At 42.8% G+C, this 21,231-nt stretch overlaps 1 protein-coding gene across 7 annotated transcripts in view; it reads left to right on the forward strand.

The window, feature by feature from the left end:
* The first annotated feature begins 2,286 nt into the window (after positions 1 to 2,286).
* Positions 2,287 to 21,231, forward strand: part of ARHGAP25 (Rho GTPase activating protein 25) — a 91,251-nt gene continuing 72,306 nt past the window's right edge. For 2 of the 7 annotated variants that reach the window (XM_044926079.2, XM_045162268.1), the window contains exon 1: positions 2,910 to 3,015. In XM_044926079.2, the coding sequence (XP_044782014.2) occupies positions 2,946 to 3,015 (70 nt within the window). In that variant the 5' untranslated portion in view covers positions 2,910 to 2,945. Of the gene's footprint in view, positions 2,730 to 2,909; positions 3,016 to 21,231 lie in introns of those variants that run through there. The other 5 variants (XM_045162266.1, XM_045162267.1, XM_025261265.3 and 2 more) reach the window with 4 other exon arrangements.

Consider the following 21,231-nt stretch of genomic DNA (forward strand, 5'->3'; position numbering starts at 1 on the left):
TCTCTTTTAGTCTCTCCTCCCTTCTTCCCCCTCCGCCTCAGGGCTGTGAGTATTTCCTGTCTCACTGACTTTGGACTTGGTCACGTGATATGTGTTGGCCACTGGAATGTGAGCAGATATGGTAAGAACAGAAGCTTTAAATGTGCTCCTGTGGTTCTTCCCTCTTACAGACTTTTCACTCACAAGAAGGATATGCCTCAGGTCACCTTTGCCCCTTCAGCCTGGTTCCCCAAACATACATTTTGGAACAGCTTTGTTTGAGATGGTTATTCATTATATGAGCAGAGATGTGTATGACTGGGAGGTTCAGGGAACAATTTGGGCTGGAAATGTACATTGGAAGGATCAGCAGATGCATAGCATGCAAGCCTTGAGAGAAATGAGCTCACTGAGGTGTTGGTATAGATGGACAAAAAGTTCACTGAGTGCATCCTGGTTTCTTCCAATATTTAGAATTCAGAGAGATGAGATGGAGTCAGCAAGGATATGGAGATGGGGCAGAAAGACAGGCAAACAACCATGCCAGCAAGGAGTCCTGGGGGCCAAGTGGAGAGTGGGCCTGGAGCTGGAGAAAGTAATCAAATGTGTCCAAAGTGAAATGACAGGCAGAACTGACCAGTGGGTTCAGTGACAGTGATGTTATCAATGTACTTGATAAGAATATATTTGGGGGAGTCATGGGATCAAAAGATATACGAAAGAGATTCAGAAGAGAATTATAAGACAGATATTTGCAAATACATAAAATTCTTATGTAAACTTTGCTCAGAAATGGAGAGAAATAGAGCCATAACCAAAGGGGGAAGAAGCATCAAGAGAGATTTTTTAAAACTATAGGATGAAAAAGAATAAGTTTGAATGCTGGTAGGAATGATCCAAGAGAGAAGAAATTGATGATGCAGTAAAGATGGAAGAGTGGTGACACGATTCATCCTTTGTAGCCAGGACAAGATTGAGTGTGTGAACTTTCCTGTGTGGAGGTGGGACCTACAGTGGTGGGAGCTTACAGAAATTCTCCTCCATTGCATCAACTTTCTCAGTGAAACAGGAAGCCAGGTCACCAACAGAGTGAGCATGTGGGAGGCAAAAAAAGAAAGTACGGCAGAGTCTTCTAGGAGAGTGGGAAAAGGAATGAACCAAAGATTTGCAGCTAGTATGCTGGCCAGTAGCGACTCTTGTGAGCCTTCTTACCTATTGCTTTATTAGCCCCATTACCCTATGGCCTCATTAGTCTCATTACCTACTGCCTTTATTAAGGCTCATGACAGCCCTGTGAAGTAGGTCCTATTGTTTACCTCATTTACAGATAAGACTATTGAAGTACAGAGTAGTCAAGAAACTTGTCCAAATTCATACAGCTTGAAAGTGGTTGGGCCAGGATTTGAACACAAGCAGTCTGGCTCTGGGCCCAAGTACTTAATAATTAAGTTCGTCCAGCCCAGTTGAACATATGAAAGCCTGTCATGGAACCGAACTAAATGGAATAAGGATTGAAATACGCTTGTGGTGCACCCTCTGTGTGTACTAGATGCCTTCACAGCTCTGTGCAGTCATGGTTATTATTGACCCATTTTACTGCTGAGGATACTGAGGCCCAGAGAGATTCAGTTGCTTATTAAAAGCTAAAAAGTACTAAAAGTAGAAAAACTAAGTACTAAAAAGTAGAAAAACTGTTGCTTATTAAAAGCTAAAAAGTACTAAAAGTAGAAAAACTAAGTACTAAAAGTAGAAAAACTAAGCACTAAAAAGTAGAAAAACTGAGTTTTGAACCCTTATCAGCCTGATTCCCAAACCCACAGCCTGTACACAAGGTCAAAGAACCATTGTAACACCTAAGTGGGTCTACTTAGCTAATGTTGACTTAAATACATCAGAATCCTCCTGACATCAGGTTGAGATCACTTGGAACCTTTACCCAGAGCAGGTGGAGAATTTACTATGTGGGCCTTATAGCAGGAAGAACTCAAAGAGGGTGCCTTTGAGGGAGTGCTGATTGTCTTACTGATCATTTTTGGAAGCGCAGTCTGTTCAGTGAGAAAGGAGGCTTAGAGGTATATGGCCAGAGTCTTCTAATTTTAATCAAACCTATAAAGTTTATACCCCAACAGCACTTACTCTACTTATATAAGCATTTCTAAAACCTATTCTCTGAAAAAAGAACTTCAGAGCTCAATGTATCATCTACACTGAACAGCCACCCACTTCCTCAAATGCAAGGAAGCAGACAGTTAAAAAAAAAAAAAAAGCCAAGAGGCAGCCGTTGTTTATCACGACCTTGCCTCAGTGAGGCCTGAGATTCTTTCGAACAGGAGCTTTGCTTCCCATGACGCAGAGCGAAGTGTCAACTGGGATATTTCTGGTAATACTGAAAGCAAGAGAAGCAGGGTGTACACTTCACAAGGCACCAGCCCCCCGAAGGACCGTGGGAGGGCTGGGGTGCCATCCCCCATGACAGATGGATGGACCTTTCATCTGAGAAAGGAGAAGATACTTGGGCAGATCAACCTCAAACCCAAGATTGCTTGTGAAGCAATCGTAAAGGGGAAACACACACACACACACACACACACACACACGCTCGAGAGGCAAGAAGACCAAAAAGCCAAGAAGGGCGCGAATTGTGGCAGATTCCCCGCTTCAGCACCGACTCACCCAGACCAGAAGCAAAATGTCCCTGAAGTTGCCAAGAAACTGGGATTTCAACTTGCGAGGGGAGGCTGGCAAAATAGGTACGGTCAACGTCTTTTTGCTGCTTTTGTGGTTCTTACACTTGAGTTCCCACCATTTGCATGTTGGTCTGCAGGGAGCATAGTCTGCTTAAAAATGGATCTCTGGGCAAAGCTGGGTGTGGGGTGAAATTTGCATTCAGATTGATATATTGGCTCAAAGTCCCCAAGCACCAGGGGAAGGCTTCTTTTTTTTTGGTTTATTTGGAGGTGGTGGGAATGGAGCTTCTTGGCATGTGGGATCTGGGGTACTTGGCGTGGACTAAGGCTACAGATCTCACAAAACATGGTGAGTTTTTCTCTGTTTATCTTGGAAGGATAATTTCCCTCCTGTTTGGACATATCCATGTATGAGTGGGTTTTGACAGAGTCTTGGAAGTGCTTGATCTGTTCTGTTTTGTGAGCCCACTGGGTCGCCAGACCTCTGTGAACTTGGGGCCGAAATGGTGTTACTTGTAGCAAAAAGTAAACAGTGTGGAACAAAAGCATTTGAAGGTAAAGATACTTTTAATTAAAAAGGACAGAATGGAAGGGAAATCTAGAGGAGTTGAAATAGATGCATTCTAGATAAATTAAATTAAGGGACTCTGGTATGCTTTCTGAGATACTCTGGCCTTTAATTCTGGCCTCTTCTCATTAACAATATTGGTGATATATTGATTTTTTAAATAAATTGTTATTGAAATACAGTTGATTTATAATATTGTGTTAGTTTCAGGTGTACAGCAAAATGATTTGGCTGTGTGTGTGTGTGTGTGTGTATATTCTTTTTTTTACATCATCTTCCACTACAGGTTATGATAAGATATTGAGTATACATGTATGTCATTTTTTTAGATTCTACATGTAACCAATATCATATGATATTTGTCTTCCTTTGGCTTACTTTACTTAGTACGATTATCTCTAGGTCTACCATGTGATCCTTTGATTTTAATGTATTCCATAATTGTTATCATCAGTTTCTTTATATGGGTTTGTTCTACAATTAAATTGATCACAGTAATTTACAATAGAGCAATTGACTTGGAAATGATTCCCGTGTTTTACCCCTATACATGTATAGTGAGATAACTTCCTTGATACTAGACATAGACAAGTATTAAGGTGTTTCTAATGACTTAGAAATGTTCAGTTTGGAACAGGTCTAACTTGGACTTCTAATGATGGTTAATGTGCTACTCAAACAAAGGATGTGTTGCAGAAAGTCACATATCTAAGTGTTAATGATTACAGGTCTAAGAAAAGATTTGAAAAAAAATGAGAGTAATCAGAGAAGCCATTTATCTTGGTAACCAGAGAGGATTAGTGGTCTCTAATCAAGCTGGGAACTATTGCAGGTTGGTTCAGAGAATAAGAAGAGATTTTATATAATCAGAGACTTTTCTCCTAACTACTGTTGATAGCAAGGTACTTGGCTAATGCTCATTCTATTGTTAAGTCATAAAAATTTGCTTTTAGAAGTAAAACTTCTATAGTTCTGTTCCTTTGAAAGTGTCTTGTTTCTATTTATGTGGGGTCATTCTACCCTCTCATCATCTGTGTTTCAGTCTTATTCTCCTTCTGTTTAAAAAATGGGAAATGAGACAATTAATGGTTAAATGATTAATTGATTAAATAATTAAGGTTTTTTTTCAGCATATAGGACATTACCACATTAGAGTACAGGCCTACATAATCTCAGACTTGGGATTAGGTTGGGTAGATTTCATGTGATATCAACCAATGTTTCTTAAACCATGGTCCCATAGTTAGCCTGTGTCAGAAGTCACCATAAGTGTTAGGTAAAAATACAGATTCCTGAGCATCATCCTGACTTGTAAAATCAGAATCTCTGAAGGGAGACCCAAGCATCTGCAATTTAATAAGCCTCCAGCCCTCCATCTCACCTCATCAAGAAGTCCTGCTGTAGGGGCTGTGGTCTAAGTCAGTGGATTTGGGAAATTGCCGTTCATCTTATATAGCATGGTGCTTGGTCCCAGTGGGCACACAGCAAATATTTGTTGACTGAATGAATGATTGAGTACAAGCAGATGATATTGTTTAGTACTATTTAATGAAAATATCAGGCTTCCCTGGTGGATCAGTGGTAAAGAATCCACCTGCCAAGCAAGAGATGAGGGTTCAGTCCCTGGGTCAGGAAGATCACCTGGAGCAGAAAATGGCAACCCACTCCAGTATCCTTGCCTGGGAAATCCCATGGACAGAGGAACCTGGTGGGTTATAGTCCATGGGGTTGCAAAAGAGTTGGACATGACTTAGCAACTAACAACAGTAATAACGAAAAAAAAGATAATCACAAAATGAAATGCAGAGGAGCCCTTGTCATTATCTATGCCATTTACAAGTTTGTCACCCCAAGGATGGGACTGCAGCCAGTATACTTTTCATGAATATCACGTTGGTGAGAATTCAAATCACAAACTGAGCCCTCCGAGGGAGGAGAGTCACTGACTCAGCCATGGGACCTCCGGTTCCCTCTCCAGCATCCTGGGTCCAGGTGTGACTGTAGGAACTGACTTAAGAATAACCAGTGAAGCTCATATCTATTAAGACATGTCAGGGTGTCAACGACCTGTAGTTTCTCCAGCCTGGGCGAGTCAGGAGTAGATTAGTTTCTAAAGCTGGACACTACAAATTTGGGGGCTGGTTGATTGTTGTGATGGGGGTTATCCTCTGCATTGTAGCAGTGGTCCTCAACCTTTTCGGCACCAGGGGCTGGTTACATGGGAGACAGTTTTTCCATGGGCTGAGTGGGGGATGGCTTTGGGATGGCTCAAGTGCGTTACATTTATTGTCCCCTTTATTTCTATTATTATTACATTGTGATAATGCAGTAATGTGAGCAATGGAGAGTGGCTATAAACACAGATGAAGCTTCACTTACTTGCTCACCTCCTGCTGTGTGACTGGATTCTTAACTGACTGGTTAAGCCTGGGGGTTGGGGACTGGTATGCTGTCCGGTATGATGACCAGTACTGGTCCACGGCCTGGGGTTTGGGGAGCCCTGCATTCTAGGGTGTTAGTAGCATCCTCGGCCTCTATCCAGTAGATGGTGGCCGCACCCCCCTACCACCACTAGTGTGACAACCATACGTATCTCCAGACATTACTAGATGTCTTGGGAAGAGACAGTTCTCCTAGTTGAAAATCACTGAAGCTGATTATCATCAAGAAGGTGTGGTTATCAGGCCACTTGGATCTGGAATTCAACTACCACCTCATGATTCATTGTCAAGGGCAACTTTCAAGAGGCTCTTAGTAAGTTATAACTTCAGGGGCTGGACAGTACCCTAGAAGGATACCAGGTTCAGCACTTGTTTAGGGAAATAGCAAGACACTGATGTGGCCCAGGAAAGGGCCCAATATCTTTTTGCTGAGTGGCACTTCTAGTTGCCCTAAATCTTATCTTGAGAGTGCTGAGCTGAGGCTTGAATGAAAGTGAAAATTTCCAAGGTGGGGAGCAACTCTGTACTTCCATCTCAGAGACTGAGGAGACCCCAGTGAATGGGAGGTGGATAAAAGACCACACCATGGGTCTGGATGTATGGGAGAACCTGACCCAGGCCACCCTGGATCTGATCTATTGGTCTTGGGAGGGAACAGGGGTTGGAGGTAGGGGAAATGCTGGGCCAACGACTTGACTTGAGATGGAGCCAAGAGCACACATTTCTTCCTTTGATCCTTTGTCATCTTCAGTTTTAGCGCAACACTTAAAATTGCAACAGCTCTCCATTGCTTTCTTGCAGTGTTTTTTCTTATTCTTTGCAAATATGTTCTATCGCTTATTTGTCTTTCTAACAGAATTGTAAGCCCTGAAGGGTGGTTTTAGAATGCAGTGTCCTTTCTTGTGCTCTGTCCAAGGATCTGGCACATCCAATGGATGGAATGTAGGTGCTCTATTGAGAAGGTGACCATTGAGGGAAAGCCCCTTCTGCCCTGCGGCTGGAAAGTGCTTAGTTAGAAGATGACTGGGTGAATTTCAGGACTTCATTGTATCCATCCAGTTGCAGGCACATCTTACTTTTTTTTCGGGTACCCTAAGCCGAACTAGGGGAGAAATGGCATCCCACTCCAGCACTCTTGCCTGGAAAATCCCATGGATGGAGGAGCCTGGTGGGCCGCAGTCCATGGGGTCACTAAGAGTCAGACAAGACTCAGCGACTTCACTTTCACTTTTCACTTTCCTGAATTGGAGAAGGCAATGGCAACCCACTCCAGTGTTCTTGCCTGGAGAATCCCAGGGACGGGAGAGCCTCGTGGGCTGCCGTCTATGGGGTCGCACAGAGTTGGACACGACTGAAGCGACTTAGCAGCAGCAGCAGCAGCAAGCCGAACTAGGGGAGAATGGGCCCTAGAGAGCATATGACTCTGAGGTACATTTTTAAAAAGAAGTGACTATGGAGGGCTACTGTTTTCAACTTTCTTTTGTGTGTGGACATATAGTTTTAAAATTTTTATTGGAATATAGTTGCTTTATAATGCTGTGTTAGCTTCTATTGTACACCAAAGTGAATGAGCTATACTTTTAAAACAAATTTATTTTTATTTATATTTTGACTGTGGTAGTATGCAGGATCTTAGTTCCTTCACCTAGGGATCGAAACTGAAGCCCCTTCAGTGGAGAATCTTAACCACTGGACTGAGAGGAAAGTCCACTCAACTTTTTTTTTCTTGCTGAAGTTTAATGTTGAGAAAAACTTATTCAGAAACAAAAATTCATTGTTTTAATCTCCCAAGTAATACAGTGAATAATGACAGTAGAGGAGGGTTTTTTCCCCACTTGATTAATCATTATTTTTCTGATATGGAATCTAGTTTTGTCCTTTAGAAAATTAGCATAAGGAGAATAAAAATATTTGTTAATTAAGGCCCTAGAACTAGATCAATTTCCAGTGTAAATTATTATTCTTGTTTAAAGAAGTTAGATTTGAAAGTATAGTTTTAGATAGATGCATAGATAGACCAACAGAGACAGAGAGAACTGAATATATAAATAAGTCCAAGAATCCATAAAAATGCTTTAAAAAATGAGCAAGAACATGAATAAGCATTTTACAGAATAGGAATAATGATTCCAATAAATACATAGAAATATGGTTAATCACAGTAATTAGGAAATGTAAATTAAAAGTACAATAATATACCTACTCTCACCCACAAAAATGGTTAAAATAAAAAGTCTGACAATACCAAGTGTTGTTGGGGACGTGGAGTGATAGGAACTGTCAGACACTAATAACAACTTTGGAAAACAATTTGACATTCAGTTTAGTGAAACTTGGAGAAGGAAATGGCAGCCCACTCTAGTATTCTTGCCTGGAAAATCCCATGGATGGAGGAGCCTGGTAGGCTGTAGTCCATGGGGTCGCTAAGAGTCGGACACGACTGAGTGACTTCACTTTCACTTTCATGCATTGGAGAAGGAAATGGCAACCCACTCCAGTGTTCTTGCCTGGAGAATCCCAGGGACGGGGGAGCTTGGTGGGCTGCCGTCTGTGGGGTCACACAGAGATGGACACGACTGAAGTAACTTAGCAGTAGCAGTTAGTGAAACTGATGATATACAAATTCTATGAAGTAGTCATTTCCCTCTGGAGAGTGCCCCCTGGAGAAAATATTGTGTGTATGAACATGAAGAGATATATAGCAGTTCCACAGTGGTATTTCTTGAAATAACAAGGGACAGGAAACAACCAAAGTGCCCATCAATAAAAGAAAAGAAAAAGAAATTTTAGTATCTTTATAAAATGAAAATAAATTTATAATAAATTTATGAAATGTAATACTATCCAAGAGCAAAAAACTAATTGTGATGTATTTCAATGAGACTGAATTGGCAAAAACTTAATATTAGACAGAAAAGGGAAGTCACAAAATCAGAATGGGATTCATTTATAAGAAACTTAAAAACTATGTATGTCTACATATGTATATGGCAAAACTATAAGGGAAATAGAGAAACCAATTAACATAAAGTTCTGGGTGGTTGTTACTTCTGGAGGGAAAAGAACAGGAAATACATTTGGAAACTCCAAAGGTACCTAGAGGGCTCACCGGTTAAGATCCTGCCTGCCAATGCAGGAGATGTGAGTTCAATCCCTGGATCAGAAGAATCCCTGGAGTAGGAAACGGCAACCCATTCCACTATTCCTGCCTGTAATCCCATGGACAGAGGAGCCTGGTGTGGGGTCAGACATGACTTAGTGACTCAACAACAACAAAGGTACCTAACTAATCTTAATTGGTAGGCACATAAGAAGGTATTTTATTAATGTGTATAAAATGAACAAAGAAAGAAAGGTGTAAATAAACCCTCGGAAATCTGGAAGGAGGTATGCAATTTGTTTATACAATTGACCCTTGAACAAGGTGGGGATTAGGGGCACAGGGCCCTCCCTCCCCATTCCGTGCAGTTGGAAATCTGGGTACTGTTATCTCTGCCACCAGAACAAAGGAACTGATAAATGACTCACCCAAGGAGGTAGGATATTGAAATAGGAAAAGAATCTCCAATTGGACATAAACTTTTTGCTACACTTAATTTATTTAAAGATCTGTAAAGTGAAAACATAGAAACTATATTTATCAAAAAAATAATCACCTATAATTGGACATGCCAAGTTCAAACCCATGTTGTTCAAGGGTCAACCATAGTAGCTAATTATGGGTGAAGGATTTATGGGTGAGGTATACCCACACATATATGTACTATTACATCATAGGTATTTGCCAGACTTTCTATAGTGAACAAATATTATTAATAACTACATCATTAAGAATGTGTGGGTGCTCAGTTGTATCTGACTCTTTGCAACCCCATGGAATGTGGGCCTTCAGGCCCCTCTGTCCATGGGATTTCTCAGTCAAGAATACTAAAATAGGTTGCCATTTCCTCCTCCAGGGGATCTTCTCCACCCAGGGATCGAACCCATGCCTCCTGGTGCTCCGGTGTTAGCAGGTGGATTCTTAACCACTGAACCACACAAAACAAATTCCAGTGCTTGGCCAGGCAGGTTGACATGAGGTTTGGCAGGTGGCACATGCTCTTTGGTGATTTAGAGCCAGCTGCAAAGCCCTCCTCCAGCTGCAGAGGTTGCAACCAGCCAGGACTTATACATGGCCATCTGCAGACTTTCTGGGCCTCTAGCCTTGGGATACAGGGTTTTCCTGGATCTACATGGTCCTTCTGTGACCAGGCCAGCCTGGTTGAACTCCTCAGATTGGAACAACCAAGATCATGTAGCCTGCGGTGACTGGTCTATGTTTGTGGCATTCGACTCAGGTGAAGGCTTTCTTTATAATTCACTGCCAAACTTCCAAAGTGCTCATCCAGACCAGCCTGGGGTCTGGCCCAAATGTGTTGGGCTATATGCTGTAGCTGCCTTTGCACACCCCGAGCAGCTCCTGGTCCCTGAGGCATAAGGGCCCCCCCACCACACACACACAGGCCGAGTCCAAAGGAGGAGTGTTGATTCCTCAGCCCATGACACAAGGGTACTACTCCTCTTGGGACCCACCCCTGTCTCTGTTCCTTGTTCCAGTAAAAATGTCTCTCCCTATGTAGTCACTGACTTACCTTTAGATACAAATTAAATACATGCCTCTTGCTGCCGAGGTCGAGAGCCTCCTGACCACTTGGGGAACGGGGACTGACATCATCCCAAACAGCAGCAGAGCGAAGACCAACTTGAGTAATGATGGGAAGTCAAAATCTTGTTTTCTGCTCACTTACAGATAAAGTCCTCCTGGCAGACACTAGGCAAGGCTGACTTAGATTCTGACTTAGCTTCTGCACTTTTGTTAGATTGGAGCCAAATGCCCTTGGATTGGCAGAGGTGAGTTCAGTTGCTCTTGGTACATGAACTTCCAAAAATGTGTCTAGGGTGAGACGTGCCTAGACATACACCTACGCAGGGCATACACAGACTTAAGTACCTTCCAGGCATGGTCAAGCTGTTGTCTCTGGCTCTCTGTTTATAAAGCATTGGCAGAGAGCATCCTATGGGAGAACTAGGGAAACTCTGCCCCTTCCCTTCACAGCTGGAGCGTGGTCCTTTGAGAAAAGGACACTCATTATATGGCAGTTAGAAAGATCCTGTGACTGATTAAAAAGACTAAGTTGGTGATAATGGTCCCACCACACACAAGACAGCTTGAAAGAAAAAAAAAATGTAACCTCTCATGAGGCAGCTCTGTTGTTGATTAACTGGATATGAGAAGGGAGTGTATAAGCAGCTTTTATGAAGCCCCAGCTGCGGCCACAGCAACTGACACCAAAGGACACTCATAGAGATTCAAGGAAATACCGCAGGGAGAACCAGCGTGGGGCACAGGCCAGTGGGAGGGATTCAAGCTAGAGCGTGGTATGTAAATTTTGTATAATCCCCAGACAGGAACTGAGATGCAGAAGTTACAAACAGAGAAGATAATTTACATTTCTTGATACTTTACTCATCACCATTTTTCTCCTTGAAAACTTGATTTTTCCTTTGAAAATGTTCTAAAAAATCAAAATCACTTTGCAAACAAATGATACCCATAGGTCTGGCAAACAAATATAAAGGCAGTCAGTCCTGCTTTCTGCTTTGCAAGGCTTACAGGCTAGTGGGACACAGATAAGCAATTACAGGACATCAAGACAAGTCCTGTGATGAGAACAGTCATGGGAGCCATAGGAGGGCGCCTAGGAATCTGCATTCTGGCCCCGCCACCTCTCTCCCCATCACTGCCATCTCTTTTCTTTAATATATAGATGCATGTGTTCTTCAGTGAGTCCCAGACTTGCCATCCTTCTCACACTGATTTTCCTGTACATGGTCTTTGTTCTTTCAGAGAAGAAAAAAGTTCGATAATTTTGTGTAGCTCCTCCCTGTGGAGGGATTACACCTGCCCACTTGTCTCTTGTAGCACCTGCTTCCCCAAGCAGACACAGACAGACACACTCTAGACCCCAGTCACACCTTCTACAGTTCCTGCCCTTTCTCATCTGTGTGGAAGCCAGTCTCCTCGGGGCCCCCTTAACCACCACCCAATTCCTGCTTATGTTTTAGCCTTCCCTTGATCTCATTTGACAGACTGACATGCTTCCTCCTTTCTGTAAAGACAGTTGTGAAACTGACTGTGTGTCTTTTTTGTCTTGGCTGCCAGGAAGCTCAGAGCTAAATCGAAACTCTATCATGTTTTAGTCATAGCATAAACGTCTTGTCCCCTGGGAGCTCCTGAGCCTGCAAATCACTGGAAGGAGAATATAGCAATCCTTTCCCAGCCCATTTAAACAGAGACACTCACAGCTCTAGAAACTGTAGACTTCCTTTGTGGTGAACTCAGTGAAGGCTCCTGAACATTCAAGATATGATTCAAACCTACTAACTGATCACTTGGTTTTAAACAAAGCATTTCTCCTTAATCAATAACGTGCAACACCGGTGCCCTAGGTCCTCCCTGGAGAGAATTAACTTGAATTGTCTGTAGAAAGTGGCATTGACTGAGGTGTGTCTAAGGGATGAATTGCCCATTGGTTTTTCTTGATAGGAGTGTAGGAGAACAAGAGGGTGTGTGTGGAACTGAAGACAGTGCACGAGCTTGGGATGCCTTTTCTGACTTGCAGAAACATTCACTTCATTATTAAACAGAATTAATAATACATATGTTGAGAGGAAGACATTTCATGCATATAACACAGTAGATGTTTAGCAAACACCTGTTTCCTTTCTTTATAGATAATCTCATTTCTAACCTCAGATCAAATGAGAAGCTGTACTAGGGCTGCCTTCCCTTGGCATCCTCGGTGAGATGAGCTCACTGAGCTGTGCTTTACTGTCACATCATCAGTTTTGATCACCACCACAAGTAATGAGTTCTTGAAATCTGCTCCTGATTATTTTGTAACAAGGAAAACAAGAAATGAACAAGGCAGGTGACTCTTAGATGTAATTCTAGGTGAGAAAATTCGCTGAGAATTCAGTGCCTGTGCTTTGTCTCCTTTGAGGGATTGGCATTCTTCCTCCTTTCTGTTAAGACAGTTGTGAAACTTACTGTATTTCTCTTTTTATCTTGGCTGCCAGGAAGCTCAGAGTTAAATTGAAGCTCCATCACAACTTTCACCCATGCAGCTAGCACGCATATTTTCCTTTGTCTTTGGTATGAATTTATGTGTTCATTGCAAATGAGTTTTCTATTTGAATATGAAAACCCATGAAGTCTTTTCTTTTAAGGAGAGAGTATAAATATATGCAATCTATCAATATATACCTCCTCAGGTATCCTGGGAGTAGATTTCCTACTTACTAGTGGCAACTGGATATTGTAATTTTTCTAAAACCAGTGTTCAGAGAATATTGGTGCTGAGAATCAATTCTTTTAGTTCACAAATGAAAACACATTTCTATGATCACTCATATTTTTTCACTACTTATATCAAATCATGGTGTGTTCAGTACACTAAGACCAAACATTTTAATTTCATTCATTCATGCAACATTTATTTGCTCACCTTTACATTATAGACCCTTTTAAGGACCATCCTCAATATCACGCCTAGTGATAGCTGGTTCACTTCCTCCCTGTGCTACTCAGTTCATTTCAGTCACTCAGTTGTGTCCGACTCTTTGTGACCCCATGAACTGCAGCACACCAGGCCTCCCTGTCCGTCACCAATTCCCGGAGTCCACCCAAGCCCATGTCCATTGTGTCGGTGATGCCATCCAACCATCTCATCCTCTGTCATCCCCTTCTCCTCCTGTCCTCAGTTTTTCCCAGCATCAGGGTCTTTTCAAATGAGTCAGCTCTTCGCATCAGGTGGCTAAAGTATTGGAGTTTCAGCTTCAACATCAGTTCCTCCAATGAACACCCAGGACTGATCTCCTTTAGGATGGACTGGTTGGATCTCCTTGTAGTCCAAGGGACTCTCAAGAGTCTTCTCCAGCACCACAGTTCAAAAGCATCAATTCTTCAGTGCTCAGCTTTCTTTATAGTCCAACTCTCACGTCCATGTATGACCGCTGGAAAAACCATAGCCTTGACAAGATGGACCTTTGTTAACAAAGTAATGTCTCTGCTTTTTAATATGCTGTCTAGATTGGTCATAACTTTCTTTCCAAAGAGCAAGCGTCTTTTAATTTCATGGCTGCAATCACCATCTGCAGTGATTTTGGAGCCCCCAAAATAAAGTCAGCCACTGCTTCCACTGTTTCCCCATCTATTTGCCATGAAGTGATGGGACTGGATGCCATGATCTTAATTTTCTGAATGTTGAACTTTAAGCCAACTTTATCACTCTCCTCTTTCACTTTCATCACGAGGCTCTTTAGTTCTTCACTTTCTGCCATAAGGGTGGTGTCATCTGCATATCTGAGCTTATTGATATTTCTCCGGGCAATCTTGATTCCAGCTTGTGCTTCTTCCAGTCCAAAATTTCTCATGATGTACTCTGCATATAAGTTAAATAAGCAGGGTGACAATATATAGCCTTGACGTACTCCTTTTCCTATTTGGAACCAGTTTGTTGTTCCATGTCCAGTTCTAACTGTTGCTTCCTGACCTGCACATAGGTTTCTCAAGAGGCAGGTCAGGTGGTCTGGTAGTCCCATCTCTTTCCAAATTTTCCACAGTTTATTGTGATCCACACAGTCAAAGGCTTTGACATAGTCAATAAAGCAAAAATAGATGTTTTTCTGGAACTCGCTTGCTTTTTCCATGATCCAGCAGATGTTGGCAATTTGATCTCTGGCTTTTCAAAAACCAGCTTGAACATCTGAAAGTTCATGGTTCACGTATTGCTAAAGCCTGGCTTGGAGAACTTTGAGCATTTCTTTACTAGTGTGTGAGATGAGTGCAATTGTGCAGTAGTTTGAGCATTCTTTGGCATTACCTTTCTTTGGGATTGGAATGAAAACCGAGCTTTTCCAGTCTTGTGGCCACTGCTGAGTTCTCCAAATTTGCTGACATATTGAGTGCAGCACTTTCACAGCATCATCTTTCAGGATTTGAAATAGCTCAACTGGAATTCCATCACCTCCACTAGCTTTGTTCATAGTGATCCACCCCCAAAATGTGTACACACAGATCTTGTTTCCAGATGGGGCTGGTGACACTCTACTGCTGGAACTCTGGCCTATGACTTCTGAACCATCTGTATGTTTCCTTGTTGGTTTGGGGGTTTCAAAGTGAAAGGGGGAGTGGTACAGTATTATGTTTCTGTTGCTTATATAAAATATTTTTTAATATTTACAAATAATTTTATAAAGTTTACCAAAGAAATTTATAACAAAGTCTGAACTAGTTACAGTGGCATGAGCCAACTATGTATAGTATGGTAGTTAGAAAGTTACCTTGGAGTCAGACTGCCTAAATTTGAATACCACAGTCACTCGTTGCTGGTCGTGTGACTTTGGTTCTCACTTTCTTTATCTGTAAGATGGGCATAATCACAGTGCTAACCCATATGGCTATTGCAATAATTAAAGGAGATGATCTTGGTAAAAATCCTTTAGCATAACAGCAGACATTGACATGTGTTTCATAAATATCACTTATCATCATCACCATCAAGGGCATTACTACAATCTAGGTTTTCTACTACAACTCCTTTTAGCCAAGCCATTGGTGAAGGCCACAGCCAGCAATGCTAGCGTCCACTTTGGTTTGTCTTGGTCCATTTTAGTTCCTCTCTATTTTCTTTAGACAGATGGTCTTTGCAACATCTGCTGACCCACTTTCCTGCCCAGTGTTGGTCGCCTGGCATGTCTTGTTTCTGACTCCCTTACCTCCAGTCTTTCAATCCACAATCCTTCTTTAAGACATACAAATTTCATCCATTATGTCTATATAACTTTGTCATTTTTTCTTTTTCTTTCTTCTTGCTTTTCTCTCTCTCTTTTTTTTATTGACATTTCTCTCCCAAGTTGGTAAAGAACCTGGGTTGTGATTTTCCTATAAGGATAAGGAGGAGCTTCCGGTAAGTTTCCTGTAGGATGCCTGCTGTTGAAAGTTCAGTCTCCATGCTGTTGTGATGGGGGCCATTCCTCATGCTTCTCTTAACTCTGGGTGGGAAAAGAGTGAGTGACTCTGGGTGGTACACCACCGGGAAGACCTCCTACTGTTTTATTGAGAAGCTGTCTCCTCCAGGGCTGCAGGCATCGCCCACATCACAAGTCTCTGGCCTCTGATGTGAGCTTGCATCTTGTTTGTTTGGGCCTCACTCGGGTCAATGTTTAATGTCTGTGATCACTTACATGTGAGTTACAGTAGCAGCAGACTAGATTTTCCAGTTCTGTAAGAATCCTGCAGGTAGCCATCTATTCATTTCCACATCATTATTTTTAGATACAAGTGAAGAAAGAGCAGGACCTTCTAAATGAGAGCTCTGTCTTTCTCGGCCTCAATTCTGCTCTTGCAACTGAAGGGCTCTTGTGAGTGTCTTCTCCCTTCCCTGTCCTTCTGCATTTTGCTCTGGGCATTTGGTCATTTAGATACAGGAAACCCATTCTGCTGGTAGATGAGGAATCTCACCGGGCATGCAACCTAGAGTTATTAGGATCACAGGTACAGAGCATAGTTGTCACTCTCAGTCCATGCTTAGCCAGGGCTCTTTGTGCTCTGTCCTGAGACCAGCTTGGGCACCTCTCTTCTCTGTGTGAGCCATCCTGAGTTCTCCCACTCAGCTAGGGTGACCAGCTGTCCTGACTGGCCTGGACCTCAACGGGTTCTTGAAACTAGTATAGAAACCAGAAAAGTCACCCTAGTCCCATGCTCTAAGTTTGAGATGTTTTGACAGAAAATTGCCATTATTCTAATAGTCTCTCTATTCATTGAACTGGATTTCCAATGAGGTTGTATAGTTTAGGGTAAAAATAAATAGGAAGAACATCTTTAAACCTTGACTTTTTATTTTTTGGTACTTATGATCAAAAGTCCTTCCAGATTCTTCCTTCAGCTACCTGAATCTGCCATGCTAACTTCCTCTGTTTTCATGAAATTTTAAAATTCTTGCTCATACTTTCTCTTGAAGATTTAGAGCCACACCTGTCAGTCATGGCAAGGAACGTCTTCCCTGCTGCTGCTGCTGCTGCTGCTGCTGCTGCTGCTAAGTCGCTTCAGTCATGTCCGACTCTGTGCGACCCCATAGATAGGAGCCCACCAGGCTCCTCCATCCCTGGGATTCTCCAGGCAAGAATACTGGAGTGGGTTGCCATTTCCTTCTCCAATGCATGAAAGTGAAAAGTGAAAGTGAAGTCGCTCAGTCCTGCCCGACTCTTTGCGACCCCATGGACTGCAGCCTACCAGGCTCCTCCATCCATGGGATTTTCCAGGCAAGAGTACTGGAGTGGGGTGCCATTGCCTTCTCCGAACGTCTTCCCAGAATGACACAAAAATCCCCCCTTTGTGGAATCTATATCTGGCCCCTGGGTTTGCCATTATACTTTCTGGGTTTTCTTTCAATTCTACCCCTTCCTCCCCACCACTATGGCCACCACCCATCTGCCTCTGGAAGCCTTCCTGAAATTGCCCAAGTAAGATTAATCCCCCCTGCTTGTGTGAAATTGTTCCATTTTGCTTCTCTTTTGACGAACACATTTATCAGACACCTACAATGTGCTGGGCACTGTGCTAGGCTGGGGGTGTAAGAAGATAAGAAACACTATGATCTTCACTTGAAGTAGCTCAGGCTCATTGGAGAGACAGGAAAGCAGGGCTCTCCCATTAGAATCAGAAAGTCATAAATGACGTAAGTGCGATTGTAACATTTAAAAAGCTGACGCAGGGTTTGTTCTGTAACTAAAGTTTCCGAGCCCCAACTGAACCACAGCCCCTAAGTATCTACAAGGGGCGAGTTTTCACTTGTTAATTATAATACGCGCGCGCCCCGCCTCCGCCCCGCAAAAGCCTCCAACTCCAGGTGGCTATTCTGACTAAGTGCCAGTAGAGGGCGCCCAAAGACAACATAGCTACATTAACAAACGGGTTGTTTCCCTGGTTTCTCTCCAGAAAGCCCTGGACTTAACCAGGCTGTGATCATCATAAAGTTGTCCCCATATCTCATTCCTCTGTGGCCTGAAACACCCAGCATTATAACAAAAGTCACCTTTGTAACTTTAGAGATACAAAGTGAGTTCCAGATAATACCTGTTTCTTGAAAGGAACTGCTCATAGTCCTAAATAAACCATGTCATTCTTATCACTGTACCCTCTCTGAAGTCTCACTTGCAGGCTTCCCATGTGGAAATGTGATGTGACCACCACATCTTACCTGCCCAGGCTACGCACTCCAGCAATTCCTCCCATTCCATTGGTTCTACCACGTTTCCACCATCAATCATCCATTATATTCTCTTTAACATAGACAGATAATTTTGGGATTGCAGAGCTGTTAAACAGACACCCTCGACTCCTCTGCCTTTCCATCTTGCCTTGATAATCACCTGGTAAAACCCTTCACTATGTTTAAACTCAACAACTGACTTTCTTGGTGCCTTTGGCATCTAATCAATGGTAGGGAAAATCAGGCCACTGAGCTGCCTGGATTTACTTAAAATTTGTGTTCGATCATGTTAGGTGGGTGTTAAGCCAAGCCAGAGAAGCCTACTATGCCTACCTAATAAATCTCCTTTCCTTTTTGCTGAAACATTTTTTTCTTTTCTGAATGCTTTAACACCTACTTCCACAGTCACACTCACTTTTACATTTCTTAGAGAAAAGTGTGTGTAACTGATTGAGAACCGCCTTGTTTTCCTACCACCAAGGGCTTCTGTCTACCCACATCTAACCCCATCTTCTCCTCAAGAACTTCCCTTGATATCTGGACATGGGACCCCCATTTGGAGACTTGGATCTTATAGGGTCCTGCTCAGGTCTGGCTCTGTGTTCCTCCTCATAAGACAAGGCATCTTCCCACCTGTAGCCTGGGCCCTGCATGCCATCTAGAGCACTTGGGAATGTGAAATTCCTACAAGGATGGCCAGAGCTGTCTTCCTGGGTCCCCCCAGTGGTTGTTCTGCAGATGGTTGTTGGCAAGGAGGCCCAGAATAGAGCTTAGATGTCTGGGCTGGTGTGTCCACATGCATGTATGTGAAGCCCCTCACTCTGCTAAATGGAGCTGGGATTGGGAGGAGAAGGGGTGTGGGCTATATGATGAGGGGCCTCTATCTGTATTCTTGCCATACTTTCTCCAAGGTTGGTGGTGAAAACCTGACCACTTGTCATCTACAGTCAGCCAAGGTAATCACTGGGGACCCCACTCCACTAAGAATGTCCTTGTCAGCATCACTGATTGTTGATATCTGGGCCAAGGGTGCATGGCTGTACTGGTCTCATTTTACTACCCTGCAGCGTTTTACCATGTTAGCAATTTCTGCCTTGAAATAGTCTCCAGGCTGGCTAGTTGCCACACTCGGGGCCTTCCTTACTGCATTAGCCACTCTTTCTGAGTCTTCTTTAATGGAGTCTCCTTCTCCACCAGACACTTAGCTTTGAGATGTTCAAGGCAGAGCTGGCTCCATCATTTTTAGGGCCTTGTGCTGAGTGAAAATGTGGTGCCCCTCATTCCAAGTTATGAAGAATTTCAAGATGGTGAGCTTGAAGAGCACTTCAAGTAGAGCACCGATGCAGGTGCTGAGATGTGGGGCCCAGCGCGACCTCGCAGGCTGTGCGTCTGTGAGGCCAACCAGGCTCAGGACTCAGTTCCCTGGTCTTCTTCTATTTATCCAGCCTCACTCGTTGGATGCTCTCATTGGGTGCTTTAAATTCCATCTACCCTTTTCTGTGTTCACCCTAGTCTTTCTGCTGGGCTCCAGACTGCTCACCATCTCCAATTGGATCCCTCTTGGGCTTCGCTCTCCCAGTACATCCAACACAGACTCCAGAATTCTCTCTCTTCTCACTCCTCCCTACCCGGTTTACCAGATCTCAATAAAAGACTCCACTTTTCACCAGGTTTCTCAAGCTTCCACTTACAGTCATCTTCCACTCATCTTTTTCTCTCCCACCCTGCATCTAACCCATCAGAAAAAATTTTTTTGATTCATTAATGATTTGGGTTCCCCATCTGATTTTTTTGTTGTTGTTATTTCTGATACTGTAAACACCATCATTTCCGGCCAAGTCTTCTGCATTTGTTTGCTAAGTAGTCTTCCTGTCTCCCATCTTGTCCTATACAATTTACAATCTGCACTGTGGCCAGTCTCAATAGTGTTTTTTTTTTTTTCTTTTTCCCCCTTCAATTATTTGCTTTAATATAATGAAGTTGTTATCCAGATAATTTTTACAACAACAGTCCTGATTTCTCAGAACATTGAATAACCACCCCCTCAGTAGAATTTAAAAGCAGAAATCAACTTGTGGAATGCTTTCTCCAGTATATTTAGAATGAGATTCAAACCAATGAGACCTGCCTATGGAATCTGACCCCAACCATTTTCCCCAACCCACCTGCTGCTTCTCTGTTTCTCTCACATTGCCCTTCAGCCACACTCACCTTCTAGTTCCTTAAACACTTGGAGTTCAAGGTCACCCAGAGGTCTGTCTTGCCACTGTCTCTCTGATATGCCCTTCCCCAGCTCTTACCATGACCTTTCGTCCATTTGGCTTCAGTTCAAATATCCTCTCTTTGAAGATGTCTTTCCTGCCCACAGTATCTAGTATAATAACATCCCCCTGCTCCAGTCTCTCTTTATCTCATTACTTTATTCTATTTTCTTTATAGCACTTTAGTATCAGAAATGATATTTATTTGATTTCATTTTATGATCTCCAATTCCTACTAGACTATAAGCACCTTGAAGGAAGGGCTTTGTCTATTTCCCTCACTTTTAGGGCATTGCTGCTAAGAACAGAGCCTGGAATCTAAACGGGTGATCTTGGAGATTTTTGTGGTATATCTGGGGACTGTCCTGTGGCCTGCTAACTTTTCTCCACCCCAGTGAATTTCTTGAGTAAAAATAAGATCAATGCATGTTTTTTTCTGCTGCCCTTACTAGTGTGGAGCAATGATTTGATTCAGAGAGATGATTCTGAATTTCTTTAAGAGAAGGAAGTAGAACTTTTGGTTTCTGAAGCTATTTTGGAAGAACATGCAGGTGACTGAGCGTCAGCTGTTCTCAAGAGAGGTCAGGACCAAGTCACAGGGTTTAAGCTGCTGAATAGGGTGACAAACTGGACTGGCTTTGGCAAGCCCACAACCCTCCCAAATTTGTATGAACAATTATATGTGCAGATTCTCAAAGGAGTCTATACAAAGGCTAAAACCACTGTTTTATGTTTCCAAGCACCAAAAAAAAACACAAACCCTCACTAAGGAACCTGGTGATAATTAAACACAATATAGTGGGCACGTGGGTCCGTCCTCTGTCTTGTCCAAGGGTATTTTCTGGGTGTCGTGTGTAGAGAGTGAAAGGAGAGAAGACTGAGTGGTGGGAAAATGCCACACGGTTCCCTAGTTCACGGCCTTTCCTGGCCCCACAGTGTTCCTGGCCTGGGGCAATTTGAGGGAAACAACTAACTGGGAAG

This window comes from Bubalus bubalis, chromosome 12, assembly GCF_019923935.1.
Source record: "Bubalus bubalis isolate 160015118507 breed Murrah chromosome 12, NDDB_SH_1, whole genome shotgun sequence".
Lineage (NCBI taxonomy): Eukaryota > Metazoa > Chordata > Mammalia > Artiodactyla > Bovidae > Bubalus > Bubalus bubalis.